The 17,789-nt window shown below is 43.6% G+C and overlaps 1 protein-coding gene across 5 annotated transcripts in view; it reads left to right on the top strand.

The window, feature by feature from the left end:
* Nucleotides 1–17,789, top strand: part of MYOT (myotilin) — a 546,673-nt gene that overhangs the window by 264,321 nt on the left and 264,563 nt on the right. For 3 of the 5 annotated variants that reach the window (XM_069652618.1, XM_069652620.1, XM_069652619.1), the window contains 2 exons: nucleotides 1,463–1,604; nucleotides 4,341–4,364. In XM_069652618.1, coding sequence (XP_069508719.1) covers nucleotides 1,463–1,604; nucleotides 4,341–4,364 — 166 coding nt within the window. The remainder of the gene's footprint in view (nucleotides 1–1,462; nucleotides 1,605–4,340; nucleotides 4,365–17,789) is intronic. The other 2 variants (XM_069652622.1, XM_069652621.1) reach the window with 1 other exon arrangement.

Genomic DNA, 17,789 nt, shown 5'->3' with positions numbered 1-17,789 from the left:
TGGTTAACAAGCCTCTCACTGATGTATGCCTCACTGGGTCAACTCAAAGTTTCTCAATCTTGAGTGCTCTGTGTGCCACTGCTGGATGTACTATGTTTCTACTGTTGAGTGCAATACGATCACAGCTGGTTTCACTAAATGGGTCGATATCTTCTACTTCTTGGGGTGAGAAAGTTGACATATTTTGCAGACACCCTTCCATGAATGCTTTTTGGCCTCATGTCGATGCTTATTCACATTCCATCTCTACTGAAGTGGATTTCTCAAATTCTTCGCTTAAGGGGGCCGTCTGAGGACCTGATGCCATTCAATGATGCTTTTCTTTTAGGTCTACACCTCCACCATCACCTTTCGTGTATGCTGTATTCTGCTCATGGGCCGGGTCAAAGGCAATAGCAGAAAATGCATGCTTTGACATTTTTATGGCAAATATCCCTTGCATGATTTCTTCATAGATGTTACAGTGGCTTTCTCTTTAAGTGAAATCATCTACTTTTCCAGAAGTTGTTCTGCAGAATTAGGATCTATTTCTTGGGTCAGGGCTAGAATTGTAAGCTACTCATGAATTTAAACACATGAATCAAAGAGGTTCTTAGCAACAGCACACACCCTTGCTCTTCTGCTTCCCGTGTTCCTTTAACTGATTACAGTGATTTCCGGTGGAACAGGCATCTAGCAGATGTCAGTCATGTTTATTTATTTATTCATGTTTGCTAGATGAACAGGCCAGGCTCAGGGGCTCGGCATGTGATTTAGCCAGGGCTGACTTTCACCTCAAGCTTGAGCCATCCATTTGGCCTGGACCTGCCCAACCCCTGCTTAGCTTCCCCACTTCTATGGCTGTGTCTTGGGAGGCGAAAGGTAGCAGCATTTAGGCACGTATGTCTATGCAGCCGGATGAACATCATCGATTTAGTTGGCACATGGCACATTTCTTGAAGGGGCAGTACTGTCTTGCTGAGTATGCAAAGTTGGGGTTTGTTTCCTCAATGTGTTTTGCCATATTTACTGAACACCTCAATCTGCTTTTGTGATACACATGTCTATTATTGCAATGTTTCATTTAAGTCAATTTAATTAAATGTCAATGGAGTTTTTGCCACAATAAATTGTGCATAGTTATTGATAATGCTCCAATTAATTATATGATAGCCGATATGTAATTTTGAAGTTTTGTACATTGGCTTCTGCGCCTTCACTAAATGTCTGTATTATGTGTCGGTCGCTTTACTGCTGCAGATCCAACTACACTGCTGCAGAATGTGGTCCCAGGCTGCATCTTTGCAAGGGTCTTTTATGTATTTTTCCATGTATACCATTGTGTTGCCATCCTTGTCACATACATACAAAAACAAAACATGTAATTGAACAATGCCTGCATATCCCATGCTTTGAAACAAAGGTACTGTGCTGTTTTTGAATCAATGGCAAAGTATTGACAATACATTTTTGTTCTTGGCAGAATCTTCAAAACATAAGCACATCGAAGGGTCAGTTAGTTGTGTTTGAATGTCGCATTCGTGCAACGCCCCCTCTCCAGGTGCACTGGTTCAGGGAACATCATCCAATCATCGATTCGGCAGACTTCCGAATTCTACGAAAAAGTATGTGAGCAGCAGCATTTAATTTTAGTTTCAATGTTTATTCAGTAGAGTTTCCAGAACATAATCAAGCTGATTTACAAAGGTTTTTCCAGGAGGACGTTGTCATGTCTTGTGTTCCCTGCCTTGGTCCTGCATGAATGCCTTCCTGAGAGAATGCCTGATCGAATGTCATTTATTTATTTATTTATTGCATTTATCATACGCCCAGACCCTGGGGTGTCACGGCGTAGTTACAGACTCTTAGTTATATTGAGACAGTAAGATTAACAATACGTTTACGTTTGTACACGGCACAGATTAGCATTGCATTTCATAACATTAGATACTGCAAATAGGAAGACATCCGTAGAACAAAGGTATAGCAGTTCGCTAGTGGGAGAATTTGCAGCACTGCAGAGGGTTGGGAGGAGGAAGTCCCTAGTACTAGTTATACCTGTGGAATGTTGTGGTGTGAGTGCCCCTGTAAGCTCCATGAATGTCAGGTGGAGTGAAGCAGCCTGTGAGAGAGGAGGACGGTGGATGTCTCCTGTGTACCTCCCTACTTACTTATCCTTGGACTTACCTGATGCATATACCTTGTCACTCGAACTTAGTAAAGACGTTCACTTCCCTTACCTGAGTATCAGATCTTTCATTTGACCCCGCAACAGACGCGACATTTGCATATGGAAAAAGTAAAAATCTTAAAAATGACCAATGTGTATAAATACAAATGTGTATGATACGATAGGTTATATATAACACACTTAATACCCAGAGGTTTCTAAGCACGGACACAGGGATTGAACCTGTGTTGCTCCTTGTCGTCTTGTTTACAAGGCGAGCACGTTGCCCCTGAGCTATCCTCCCGAGACTATGCAAATATAACTTTCTACCAGATGTGCAGGAAGGGGCCCTTCAAGTGGTGTGACAGGCAATGACAAGAGGAGGGCAATAGAACCGCTGGTGAGCAACTGCCATGAGCTTCATCAGACATGTGGTGAAATGGTAAAGCAGATGGTATTTCTGAATGCCGCATGTGTTACTGTCAAAAATCCCCCCCCCACCTATCCATGATCATGGGATGTGCAATCCACTCATTTAAAAAAGAAACTGGTTGGACATGGAGGTAACAAGAAGTGGCCGTTAGGTTGCTTGCGGAATATGTACAGGTCATGCTTAATTCTGTCATTCACCTTTGAAATGCAGTGGGTCCCCGGAATGGGCAATAACAGAAAATTATAGCAATGTAGAAATACCACTGTTTGAAAGCAAAAATGAGCAGGCAATAATGAAATCCGGAGTTTAAAAATGGGATTCGGACCACTGCCCTCCGAGATGAACTATACAAACCTGGTGTGCATTAGGATAATTACGTGTATGTCAAATATGTCATGTCGGCAGGGTCTACACGCAGGACTCATATTTTCCTTATAGACCTTTCCCTACAGAGAAGCTGTGAGGAAAGCGAGGGACCTAACAGCCTGGCACAGCCATCTCCACATGCCCGCGGAGTGCGACTGTGCAAGCATACCTCATGCCACTGCACTTGCACATTAGCCCTGTTTTTCCATTCTAACCTAATCCAGAATTAAAAACTTGAAAAAAGTTTAATCTCACCAGCAAACTCTAGTGCCACCTTAGTGACTCAGTGTTGTATTGTACCTACTGGAGAAATCTGTTGGCAACCTTGAAGTCCATTGCAGAACGACAGATTGGTTGCTGTCAAGCCAGATAAAACAAACATGAAAAGTCTTCCTATATTGGTGGTAGAACTCTTATCACTTAGAGAATTGTGTGGATATGTTTATGTTTGTATGGCCACACAAATATAGTACAATTCAGATATCATCCAGGGGGGATAGCTCAGGGGCAAAACGCTCGTCTTGGGAGCAAGACGACACAGAGAAACAAAGGTTTTAATCCCGGGTCTGCACTTTGGTATTATGCGCATTATAAGAAAAAAATATATAATTATCCATTCAGCTGTTCAATACAGACCAATATATAGATTAGTCCTGTGAATAAAATGGCACTATCCCAATGTTGTTTGGGTTTTGTAAAATCACCTTCCTCTCCTCATCCCTATCGCAACACCTCCTCATTTCATCTTCCCTTTCCTTCTTTATTCACAGTTCCCCTCCCTTTACTTCCCACCTCCTTTTTAATTCCATCCATTGCCTGTTCATTTTTTTTCCATCTTATATCATTTTATTGTGCACGTGCTATGTCCAATTTTTATTTTGTCCCTCCATCACCCTTATCCTTTGTGATTCATTTTCTTTCCTTCTCCCTCACTCCACCGCAGTCCCTCACTCACCACTGTTTGACTGGGGGCCTGAGATGTTGAATACTTCAAAGGTTCAGTGAGGCCACTGTACACAATTTTACCCTGGGTTCTTCCATTTGCTTATGTTTGATTTGATTGTGGGGGACAGTTCTGCTGCCCATCAGTGTTGCCACTATAGAGCAATGCCTAGGTCCGCTTGGTTCAAGAGCCTTCCCTGCTCCAAGATCTAAACATATAACCGGATTGCGGTGGCATGAGGCAACCTTACCTTAGAAAATCTGTCACAAAAACTGCAAACTTTCTAGGCCCTGCAGTTGTCTTCTTCACAAACCAGTGTGTTTTTAAGAGGAAATGCATGCAGGATACCCACACTAATGCTTCAAATCAGAGGTTATTTGGTAGCAGATTCTCTCAAATGTTATCTGCCAGCATTGTTTTAAATGATTGTATTTCTCTCTGTATTTTAGAAGCATGTTTATCAGCAGTTCCTGGTAAGTACAGTTTCTTTGCATACTTTACAGGATGATGACATTGTGATATGATAATTTAATGCCATGAACAACATTGAGAAATTGACTTTTTGGGACCTTCGCCATCATCCTCCTTTATGCTCCTCCCAATATGTATAAACAGTGATTAGGTGAAGTACCCTCGCCCTCCACTTTGTCCCACAGTGTTTCGATGATCCCACCCCTATCCTTTCCCCTGCACAGAATTCTGATAATTTGAGCAGAGTAGATGTTATTTTAAGTGTAGGAGTAATCCTACCTGATAGGTGTGGGAGACGGAGAATGGGATTCAGTGGTTCATTTAACCACTTATTCTATGCAGTGTGTATGGCCCTGAAAGTAATTGACAGTACTGTTGTTATTTCCCAGGTCCCCAAATATCATTAATCACAAAAGGTCATAAGAACCAAGAGGCATTATCTACGTTTGAAAATGCACATGGTGTTATGGCAGGACTTTGTTTCTAGTAGAGGTGATTGACTAATGTTGGCAATGAATAATAAAGAAACACATTCTTCATGTACTTTGCTGCTACTTCAACCCTGGCCCAATCAATACTGTGGCAATAAGACCTGAGGCCGCAGGCCAATACCGCCCCAGGTAATGCCCTCGGGGCAATAGTTACAGGCCCAAGCATAGCAAGGGCCTAAACGAAGCCCTGGGGGCCTTACCGTGGGCGGTATTGGCCCGCCGCGGAGGGTCTTATAGCCATTAGTACCACGGCCCTTTAGTCAAACAAAATGCCCGCTGGGAGTGGGAAAACGTAGTCCGTTTTCCCTTTCCTTGGCAGCCATCGGGAGCAGACACGAAGTGTTCCCAGTGCATTCGCTCTCGAGAAAAAGAAAAAAGAAGGTAAGTGGAGTTGGGAGGGCAGGGATGGGATAGTTTGCAGGGGAGAGGGGTGGAGGGAAAAAAAAATGTACCTGAGTCCCCGGCGGGGGACTAAGGCAGCATCCAGCCTTGGGGATGCTCGGGGCGGGGATTGCACCTTTTTGAGCCTCCTCATTGGCTAAGGGGCTGCCATGCCCCCCGCCGGGAACAAACGCTGGCACGCTCGTACGTCCATGGTAATACCGTGTGGTATGGCTCGGAAAAGAGCCAATCCATGTGTAGTATTTCCCGTGGACAGAGCGTGCTGGGTACTAATGATAAGTAAACCCCATCCTTACAAATGGTGAGGCTCATGCATTGTGTGTCTTTGTCAGGCATATTTAATTGGGTGTTTAACCCTTCATTGCCCTTTCCTCTGCAGTTATTGACCAATGATGACGGTTGTATCTTTGTCATTCCATATGTAGTGTTTAGTTGCTAAAATGTTGGGACAACATTAATAGTTTGGGGGATTTCGTACATGCAATAAGTACAGTATAGGTAACGCAGTAATCCAGATAATCCACAGAACTATAGGTAAACCATTGGAGATGTGCTTCAGATGCTTAGTTACAATTTTTTGCTGGAATTTTCATCTAGGATCGGCAGCATCAAATGAACATTGAGAATATGAATTCAAGAAAACACCAGGGCAATAAACAAGAATGACACCTAATATCCCTTGGCATGGAACAGTTACCACAAAAATGATTCTGTTGAGGGCATGCGCTGCTAAGGTCTGGAAAGCAGGCTGATGCTTTCCAGTCCTTCGCAGCGGATGTCTTCTGGAGGCGGAAATAAGGAACCTCTGCTTAGACAAAAAGATTCGAAATTGATAATTTAAAAAAAATTATGTATAGAGTTCAAATGAACTTTTACGTATAAATGAAAATATTAAAATCATACAATTCAATACCACATAACAGATAATCATGGAATTACACAATTTTACAACAATTTTAAATTCATACTGCTAGGTCTATTAACTAATACAATGCAATCAGATACTAAACATAAATTCAAAATATACCCAATATTCAACAAGTATCTAATTTGCCAGTAGCGCACAGTTCTTTCTAAGCGTGGAATAGTGCAATTTGCAGTTTTTTGTTATCATTATTTAGGCAGTAACACCAAAAGGAAGCACTTGTCATGATGTTAGCTTTTTAACGTTGCCATATGCACGTAATTCCTTGTCCAATCCGAGTACTCCAGTTTTAATGAAAATGTATTTTTTAACATGAAATAATCTTTATTCCAATTGGGCCTCCAATTTATTTCCACAAAGATTGTATTTAGAACGGTAGTACATTTCCCTATGCAGGCATCGCTTTCTTTCCCCAGTAATGTTAGAGATGGACAAAGGGGGGAAGTTCGAGATTTAACATATAATAAATATCGTCAGATTTTTACGGCGCCTGGCTTCACGGAAACAGCATTGCAGCCCATGCGGTCTGTGAAGTCAGGCGCTGAAAATTGTAAATCCCCATTCCCATTGAGTCCCATAGGACTCAATGGGGAGCACGGAAGCACTGGCGCCGTGTGCAACAGTGCCGATGCTTCCGTGTAAGTCTGCGGGCAGGTGCCGTCCCATCCACCAGGTCAGACATGGTGGGGGAGACTACAGCAGACCGCAGACTCGGAGTGTTCCGGTCGGGTAACAACAGTGCCGGTAGGCTTTCCGGCAACGTTGTTACCGGACCGGCACACTCGTAATGAGGCCCATTGTTGTTAATTACCTGAGGCCCATTTCTAATCTGATTAATTCTATAGAAGTTCTGAGACCCAAACAGAGTATTCTCCTCCAAAATGTCCCCTCCTTTGATTTTATCCAAGATAAATCATCTAGGCACAGGGCCTCTACCCCGTACAAAATATTTGGACAAAAGCTTTGTTTGTACAGGGGCAAAATTGCGAATAAACTGTAGCCAGACATTTCTTTAACACATTTTCTTATCAGAGTAGAGGCGATTGCTTTGGGCTTTTTGTCTATAATTACTGCCGCATAATATCCTGTAGTCGTTAATTTGCAGCCCAGATATTTAAATTGGTCCACATATTAAACTAACCTTCCTGCTATCTCCATCCGCGGGTTATGTGTATGTTTACTTACAAAATGCATTACTTTAGTCTTACCGTAGTTTATCTTTTGACTATGGCCCACGGCAAAGTTCTGCACTGTGTTCAGGGATTTTTTTAAGGCCAGAAAAGGTATGTTCACATATAACCAAATTGTCTGCATAAGTCAGACAAAAAACCTTTTCACCAGTAACACTTGGTGGACAGGAATTCACTTTGCTCAGGTGATCAGGTAAGTAAGCAGGTAAATATTGAAATGCAGGGGAGCCAGCACCCAGCTCTGTTTCCCCATTCTGTGTGTTTCTATCGGACGGGTGATGGCTCCCCCGCTATCCATCTAAACCCGTACAAACATTCTCTCGTAGAAGCCCTGTACAGCAGCCAATAATCCTCTAGGACAGCCCAGGCATTTCATCTTTCCCCACTACTTCTGCCTATCAATAGTATCAAATACTGCCTGAAAGTCGATCATGGCAACATATAATGATGGATTACCCTTCATTTTAACTTTCCTTATTAGGGGCAATGGATCACACCAGAGCCCTTTCGAAAGCCCATCTGAAATGTGCTCAGCAAATGTATATTGCATACCCAGTTTAACAATTTTAGATACATTTTCCCAGGTATTTCTGGCCGGTCTGTCGCTTGTCACTCATCCATTTAACATAAAGCAATCCCGGTCCGACAGTGTTTCAGACCATAAATTCCCCTTCGGGAGAAATAGTTATTTTCCATTTCTGGGATACAATTCACAAATTCAGTTTCCAATAACTCAGATTTACAGTAACAACGTACATTCAGGTCTCCAACCAGTATAATCAAATCTTGTGCATGCAGAGATGTAATTTCACAAGTAATTTCCACTAACGATTCCATGATAGTAGTCGAATTTGAAAAGGCAGGTGGGTCGTATATATTCACAACAGTGGTATTTGCACTAACGTTTTGAAGGCGTACTCTCACAGCTATCACATAGGGGCAACACTTCTTAATATTGATTCTTGCAGCCTGCATACAACTTCTTACACCAACAATAAGGCCACCATGAGGGTGACCTCTGGGACTCTTTTCTGCCTTTTTTTGAAATATTTGATATCCGTCAATGCTTAGTTCTGAGAGTAACCAACATTCCTGTAAAATAAATCATGTTGTAAAAGCAATTTTAAGGAGCCTTCCTTATCTAAAAGAGGCATTAAATCATAGAAATTGGTCTTTGGTACATTAAAATATGTGTTATTTTTTGAAAGATCGTGTGTGCCTACTTAAATATTGAATGGGTAGCGTGTATGTGTAGTTGGCAGGTGCTATAGACAGACTCATAGCCTGAAAGGGAGGAAGCCGCCTTTTATGTGGGATCTAGTACGTTTTGGCAGAATAGCCAAGACAAAAAATTGAAGGTCAATAATTTTATTTTGTATCTAGTCTGCAAAAATTCTCCATATTATCAATAGACAGTAACATTCTACTCAAGATAACATGACATTTCTTATTAATGTTGTTGTTACCTTTTCTAGACACGATTTTATTGATACCCTACAAACGTATATTAATCTTTATCCTCCTGAAGAGCCAATATGGCAAAACACGTGCAGAGGATAGAAGGATATAATTATCTGTGAATAGTTAAGAACATGAATATTGGAATTTATTGTGCCGACAATAAACATTCGGGACAGGAGCACAAGGATAAGATGTTTTGAGAAGTCATAAAAATATGTTCATCCTTGATAACAATTTAATGAGACTAAGTTATTAAGATATACTGTTGTTGTTACAAATATGTGATAATATCTGGATTGATACTGGAATCTCCAACAAAATACATGAGTTACTGAGAAGCTGCAAGAGGCACTGAAAAATATTATTTATTTTATAAGATGTGTGAAAAAACATAATTGGCTTGAAAACTGTTTGCATCTTGAAGCGCAAAATCTCTTTCTTTTCTTTAAAAGTTACATTTGTGCTGGAATTTTCACCCAGCATTACCTTTACATATTTCAATTGGAACCAACCTTTCCAATTCAGAAGCCTGACTTAGAAGAGACAATGTGAAAGGTGAACCTACCTCAGAATTAAAAGGATGGGCCTCATTACAAGTATGGCGGTAAGGCAACAACGGTGCCGGTATCGCTACCGGCACCGTTGTTACCATGCCGCCATACTATGTGTTCTGCTCACGGGTGCCCTTCCCGCACCAGGTCTGACCTGGTGGCCGTACCGGCACCCACGAGCAGAACGTGATGGTAGCAATTACCGGAATAGCCGGTAATTGCCCATTCGAGGGTGCCGGACCCAGATGTGATTTTGGAGATAGCCTTGCCGGTTTTACCTCCAACCTCGTAATGAGGCCTGATATCTTCCCCTGTGTTTCAGCCTTTTCTTCATGCCTCCACTGCCCGTTGCCTGCTCCCTTCTTCTCCCACCAGGCACCCAAAGAATCCTGCTTTTTTCTGCAGATTAATCCTCCGCTTTGGGCCTCGTTATGAGTTTGTCGGTAAATCAGTGGTAACTGTTACCACCACTCAGTCCTGTGGCATTACCACAGGATTATGAGTGCTGGTAGGCTGGTGTAAATCCCCATTTATTTTTGGGGTCCATAGCACTGCATTGGTATTTTTGACAGATTTATCACTCGGTTATACTATTTGGTAAATCCACCAATTTCTAAAAAATAAAGTGGAGGATTTACCTCTGCCATTTTGTTGGGGGAGAACTCCATTTTATCTCCAATCTCAGAACTTGGCGGTGCAGTGAAAGTAGCGGTAATACATTTACTACCAATAGAAGTGTCTGTAATGGAAGTACTGCTACTTGTTTTACTGCATCACCAATCTCACAGTGAGGCCCATTTGTTATTTCTTGACCGAGTACACAGGTGACAGATTATGTAATGCCTTGTAGTCTGAAGGTTCCCCTCTCCATTTGTCTCTGTTATTTTGAACTAAGAATTTAAAAAAAGTTCTTCTCATGTTGACAAAAATCTATGACATCTGATTGGTTTTTAAAGCAGGGGTGCATTTTGACCTGAAGCACCAAATTAGCATCTCCCACACATAGTCTTCTGAATGTTGACTGCTAAAAGTTACAGGAAACATCTTTCTTCCACACAATTCTGACTAGTTGGAAAGATAAAGGTTGCGTATGTGATCAGTGCACTGCATTCAATAGTGTCAGGTCCTCGTACTACTATGGAATGCCATAAGAAATCTAACAACACCCATTTTGGAACTATGTGTTTCATGAAGGTACTGTAACACCCTACCATCTCTCTTCTCCAAGGTGGCCTAGTGCCTTGAAAACGACTTTTAGGCAACACATGAGAAAATTCCAAAAATCTCATCCCCAGCCTTCCCAGACAGTGTTCATGCTTTACCCTTACCAAAAAGTCCGCCATTATGACTCCCTCAACTTCCTTCACAGGATTGTCTGAGGTCTTACATTAGGTCTTTGTGGCTCTATGAACACTTTGCTATATCTGGTGTTACAATTGTACTCAATGATTCACTTACAGGCACATGTTTTATTCATGTTTTTAGGGGAAGAAACCATTTTAAAAAGAACAAACGAAATGTACTTTTAATTCCTCTTCTCTGATGTCAGTGACACATAGGTGAAAGATTCAGTACATTTCCAAATATATTACAAAACGTGTACTGTTGGGTGTGCTGACCCACGTTTGAGCTATCATGCTGCAACATTTGGTGCTGTGGGCTTAGAAAATCCAAGATGGCCAAAAAGCCCACATGTGCGCCAGAATCTAGGAGAACCAAGCAGTTTGTGCACACTAAAATGGTTGCCTAACTTGCCACCCACCAGTGGGAGCAGGATGGGCCGGGGTGCCATGAGTGAAATGTGTGCCAAAGGAAAAACCGCACTTTAAAATTACCTTTTGTTTCTCTGAATGCCAGCTCAAAATGCCTATTTTCAAACATTGCAACACATCCAAAAATCTCACTGAACACTAGCGGACATCTGGCAGAATGAAGTATGTGTGCATACTAAATCTGGGAAGTTGAAGAGCCCCAAAACAATGTTCATAACAAGACTGGCTGAGCTCTGCAGGTCTGCAGCAGCCTAACTGAAACTGGATTTAAAACTACCAAAAATCGAAAATGTTTAAATTAACTGAGTGACCTACTTTGAGTGTCACACAGTTTGTCACTGTTGAAATGTCATAGTTTTGAACTTAGAATCAGCATTCTAGCTGCATATGTAAAAATTGTCTGTACTTAAACTGTGGAACAAAAAAATGACATTTTATCTGAAACCTGGCTTAATGAAACTGAATTCTGCCTGACATCTACCCCCACAGGAGTTAAAACCTGCTCAGCCACTCTTCCCCTTGCCAAAAGGAGTTGTCACCTCTCTGATTAGATTAGGGGTGGAGCAGCTACAGGGAGTTGAACAAAGGCCTGTCCTGGGCCCAGGCAGATGGTTTATTAGGGTGGCCGTAAAATAGCTTCCTCTTGGCAGAAGCTGGGAGGGGCAGGGTCTCTGAGCTTGGCAGAAACTGTATAAACTGGTTTCTACACCATGTGACCTGAAAAGACACACCCCTGTTGGCCAGAATATGATTCTAAGAAAGATGTATAACTCATGGTGCGGACTTGTCAAAATTATTTAAATGATACCATAATTCTTGTGAATTTTCTGTGCACGTTTTAAGACGCGTTGGGAATTTGTGTGATGTTCTGGGGCAAAACCCCGCTATTTATGGATACTACAGACTGTGTGTTTAAGCTAGAGACATGGGAATTTACTGGAGTATGTATGGACAGGCCGTGTATATGTGTATAATTTTTAATGAAGAACCAAGGTTGCATAACCCACTAAAATCGAAAATGTTGCCGTTTCTGAATGCAAGCCCTCAGGAAGAGCAGATTTGGGACAGAGACTACCTCATGTGATAGGTAATATGTACATGCAATGACAAACCACTATGTATTTGAGAAATGTGTATTTTGATCAAATATAGATTTGTGGGCAAACTGACCAGGGGAGGATCCTCTGACCCATAAAACCTACAGCATCACTCTGACTCACAGTTCCTTCCCCAATCATGGGAGAGGGGAGAATTGGGCCAATGACAAGTTGAAAGAGGGGCTGGCTAGTGATGCTGCACACACACCCACTTTCAAAAGACATAAAAAGAGCCACTGGAAGCTAGAGAGGACATTCAGTTCCATTTGCTGCAGAGCATGCTGATCGACGACTTCACATCCAGAGATCCAGACTTCAAATCCATCAATCTCCAGAACCTGTAGCAGTACCTAGAAAGCAGAGCAGTATCCAGAATCCAGAGAGGCTAGACCAGCAGAGCAGAGCTGACCCAGACCGCTGTCAGCAGAGCAGAGCTGACCCAGACCGCTGTTAGCAGAACCAGAGAGCTGACCCAGATCACTGTGAAGTGCCGAGACCAGAACCGGAGTCCAGTCTAAAACCTGACCAGATCCGTGGCGAGGCCTATTTTAAAATATATTGTGAGTACCTAGCAGAACTGTGCAGAACCAATCTCTTAGTTAAAATAATCTAATCCAAACTATTTTAATCTAACCAGAACTGCCTCCTAGAAGTTGTCACTTGTCATTTGCAAAGCTGTCACCTGTCATTTTCTAGCTGCAAGCTGTAACCTGTCGCTTTGAACTTTTAAAATTTCAAATCCGAAAAACTACCTTTATTTAATCGTCCGTATCTCTGGAACCGTTTGGGCTACTTCGTTTAACTTTCCTCTGAAAGCTTAGAATCTCAGCTTTTCAACGAGCCTAGAACCGACTTCCTACTCCTTATACTTTCTCCGTAATCACGATTCTCGCACCCGCGAATTTTGCCGCGATTTGCGATTTGGCACGATTTCTTTACTTGTAAAAAGATAGCTGCTTTTGCCTGAACTACTAAATTTCGTTTGCCTCTTAAGAACCATCCCTGAATCATTGCTAGAGTGAGCCTGAACTAATATTAACTAGATACCACTCACCCTGAACCTCCTGAAGGGAATTAAAAGCATTTTCAGCATATTTCTCACTGCATTGTCACCATATTCAAAGCACTTGGGTCTGTGTTTCAAAACTCCTATCTGTTGTATAAGCTGCTGGGGGGGAATTGAACTGAATTCTATTTGATTGCATTCCTAAGAACTGAGTCCCATTCTATTCATCTCCTTACATTGCATTAAGGGGGGGTGAATTGTCCAAGAAAGTGATTACATTGTCTTTTGCTGAAATCCTATCAAGTTATTTTCTGTACTGCATTTCATTCCACATTGCATCCATTTGAAACCATGGCACGGGATCTGGGTCACATGCTAAGGGCTCAGCAGAACCCTCAAATGGGCATGCCGGCACAGAATGCACCAAACTCTGGGCCTGGTGCTCCAGAGCAATGATGGGGGCAGCACCCCGATAACCCACCGGTTCCCAGGGAGGATGCACAAGGGGAAGGGGGGTGTAAAGCCTTGGAGGAAGCTTCCTTCCCCGCTTGTAAACAGCCTCTGGAAACCCAGGAACCAGAAACAAAATCCCCTGCCCCTGAAAGTCTGCCTCCAAAGGAGCAGAGGGGGGGTAGGAGAAACAAAGTACCCAACAGACCCGTTTTGTGGAAGAAATACAGGTCTTCCAATTTGAGGGAGAAGGATCCTCTGAAGATCCTGGGAATAGGATCTTCTCCTTCAGAGATGGGGGAACTCCTCCCAAAGAAAAATGGGTCCCAAGGGATGTCAATTCAGACTGGGGAGATATGGAGACTGAGCTACCGCCACCCATCATCTCATCCCAGAACCCACAATACCGAAATCCCCTGGTTCAAACCCATCCTGGTGACTGCCTCCAAAAAGGGGGGGGCGGCCCGGATCCGGAACCAGGGGAACCCACAATGGCTCTGATCTCCAGTTGCCAACTTTTTCTTTTAGATTCCCAAGGTTCTCCACAGAATTCTGCCCAAATCTCTTCGCTAGCAATGTCCAAAACCAGAAGGTTAGCCCACCAGTTGTCCAAAAATGTGCATTATCTGTGCCCCCTTGAGGAGAAGGAGGGAAGATACTATGCCCCGGTACAGGTACAGGGGCAGGGTACAATTTTGGCACTGGTGGACACTGGATCCCAAGCTACACTTCTGTCCAAAAGGGCCTTTGAGGAACTAAACGCAGGAAGGGGGGAGAATTACCGAATTCCTCTCACCACTCTTCCTGGACAACTGCAGAATTTGACGGGAAGGAAATTCCCGTTGAGGGGACTGCAGACTTGGACATTAAAATTGGGCGACACAAGGTGAAACACCCGGTCATAGTAGTGACTCCAGAGGGCACCCCTTGTTTACTAGGGAATGACCTCTTGAGAAGGTTGTCACCCCTAATAGATTGTGTAAACAAGGTCCTCTGGACCCAGACTAGCCGACCAATAAAATTAAAACAGAGTGTCAACCATGTTAGTTTAAACGGCACCTGCCACATGGTTGAACAAAAATCTGACCAAGTAGAATTTCACTTCCAGAATAGCCAAATTCCAGACGTGACAGTAATAGCAGTAGGACAACAGACTGGTGATGGAGGGTCCTCTCTATTTCTGAAAATCAACCTTCCTTCCAGTCTAAAGTGTTACTCCACGCTGGAAGGAAACACTCTGAGATTCTATACTAATCCACAATCAGAAACTCCCACTCCTATACTCCAGAAAGATGTGAAATCAGCTCAGAGCCTGGCTGATATTCAGCAAATTGGAGAGCATTTGTTCATCCCTGTTCAGCTAAATGATGGGAAGGACTCTGTTCTCGCTCGAGTGTGTGTGAACAACGGTAAGAGGTTCATCAGCGAAGCCATGTTCCGCCAACTCCCAAAAGATCCAGCCATTCCCACATTCAAACTGATAGACAAATGGGAAAGGGACCTGGAAGCACCTAATTCCAAACAGCTCCTGCCAAGCAGGTGTATGCTCAAAATCTCCATTGGCAACAAGAGCATAGTCCACAATTGTTGGGTCGTGCGAGACGTCACTGCCGCTTTTTACTTAGGCAGTGACATTCTCAATCGCTTTGCCATTAGTTTGGACCTAATAAACTTCAAAGCTTGGTCCCGATTAGCGGATAATCCCATGGGCTTTGATGATCCAGAAAAAGCATTTAGGTCAGCTCAATTGCTACCTTATGCAGTTGAAATTCAGATCAAAGAGGAAGTCACCATCCCAGAAAGGACCCGACAATTCTCCCTGGAAGTGAAAGCTAAAAGAGGACAACATTTGAAAAACCCTGATGCTTACATACATCTAAACGCTTCTCTCCAACAGCAAGGGTTGGGGGTAAACCCAACTCCATTAGTCAACATAGAACATGACACCATCCTAATAGAGGTGGATAACAGCGACTTAAAGAGTATTACTCTAGCCGCAGGCACCATTATTGGAATGGCGGTTGATGACCGACATTTTTCCATCGATTTAGGAAATGAACTGTTAGGACCAATCCCCAAGGACTGTTTTGACAGTGATGACAATACAACACCAGACAGGATTTTTACCCGGCATGGGGGGAACTTCCTGGTGTACACTTCCTGCCCCTATGGTAAGGAAGATGTGACTTGTGACTTCAGGAGGGATGAGGTGATTGTCCAGGTCCATGAGGGTTGCCTTTCCCACCTGAGGCCTCCAGTCCAAATCAGCACTCTGACCAGGGACTTCTCCACCCAGCTGGAGGAGGCAGCTGAGATAGCCAAACCAGAAGTCTTTCCAGGCTTCAGGCAGATGGTGGAAGAGAGAGTCAACCTAGCTGATGCCTGTGTTACTCTGGAACAAAAGCAAAAGTTGAAACAAGTTTTCTTGGATTTCCAAGATCTCTTTGCAGTAGACTCATATGACTGTGGTCGCACTGACATCCACACAACAACAATCCCCACGGACCCTGGCATGACTCCTGTGTTTGTGAAGCAATATCGCTTGCCTCTCGCATCAATGGAGTCCCTTACTGAAATAATTAAGAACCTTGAGTCCCGGGGAATAATTCGTCCAATACACAGCACCTTCAATAATCTGGTGCTGGGAATACTGAAGCCAAACGGCCAGTGGAGACTCTGCGCCGACCTCAGGGAGCTCAACAAACGGGTCCATACTTCCCGATGGCCTCTGCCCTACATTGACCAAGGGCTGGCCCAGATCCAGGGGTCACAGGTATTCACTGCAATAGACCTGACCAATGGATACTGGACTGTGCCTGTCAGTAGGGAGGACCAATACAAGCTGGCTTTTACCTTTGGGGGCCAGCAGAACACCTGGACCCGGACTCCCTTCGGATACCTCAACTCCGGCAATGAATTCAACATTTTCCTACACAAGGCCATGCCCGACCTGGGTGCAAGGGGTAACCTGGCTTATGTAGATGATGTCCTCATCAAAAGTTCATCTGTGGAGGAACACATAGCGGAGATCCGTTATGTTCTGACCCAGTTGAGGGCCGCCGGAGCAAAACTTTCCTTTCAGAAAGCACAGTGGTGTAGAACCCGTGTTAATTTCTTGGGGCATGAGATTACTCCTCAGGGTCTCTGTCCCCAGGAAAAGAAAGTGGAAGCACTTCTGAAACTGAAAGACACCACAACTCTGCGGGAACTAAGGAGCCTCCTTGGACTGACTAATTACAGCAGAAAGTTCATTGAGGGCTACGCAGAGATCACCAGACCCCTGATTCATCTCCTGAAGGGGGGGGGTCAAGTGGGAATGGGGTCCAGAACAAGCCGAGGCAGTAAGACAACTCAAAAGAAGCCTCTCACAAGCGCCTTGCATAGCTTACCCTGTCAGAAACAAGGAGTTCTTCCTGGAGACGGGGTTCTCTAATACGTGCTTGACGGCAGTATTATACCAAAAGCATGACAAGGTCAATAAAGTAATCTCCTATGCGAGCAAAACTTTATCCTATGTGGAGGAAAAATTCAACGAGTGTGAAAAGGCACTCCTGGCAACGGTGTGGGCATTGAAGAATTACCGCCCGTTTATCCAGGGGGAACACATCATAGTGGAGACTCCACACCAGCCTCTGCAATATCTCCAAAGTGATAGAATCCGGGCCGGAAATGTGAGTAATTCCCGAATTACTTCCTGGATTCTATCAATGCAAGGCTTTCCTGTGGAGGTCAGATATGGCCAAAACAAGAAGAGTCCCCTCGCGCAAGGTCTGGCTGACTTGCATGATTGTGCCAGAGAAAACTGTCTCGAGGAAGAAAGTCTAAAAATCAAGGACAACACGGAGGCATACCTTAATTCCCCACACAAAGTCTTTGAAGAGGACAAGTGTGAGGGAATGCCCGCTGTCTATGTGGATGGATGCTCTTACCATGTTGACAACGACGGGGAGAAAGAACTGGTGGCTGGCGTAGGGAATGCATGGGTGAAGAAGTTCCCAGAACCCTCCGCTGGATACAAAATTGGTCCCCGAAGTAGTCAGGTGGCAGAATTGATGGCTGTGCATCAGGCCATCCTCACTGCT

The sequence above is a fragment of the Ambystoma mexicanum genome, chromosome 3p (assembly GCF_040938575.1).
Source record: "Ambystoma mexicanum isolate Mex_15411 chromosome 3p, UKY_AmexF1_1, whole genome shotgun sequence".
NCBI classification, from domain to species: Eukaryota; Metazoa; Chordata; class Amphibia; order Caudata; family Ambystomatidae; genus Ambystoma; species Ambystoma mexicanum.
The sequence above is the reverse complement of the archived record's forward strand: the minus strand, read 5'-3'. Positions and strand labels throughout refer to the sequence as shown.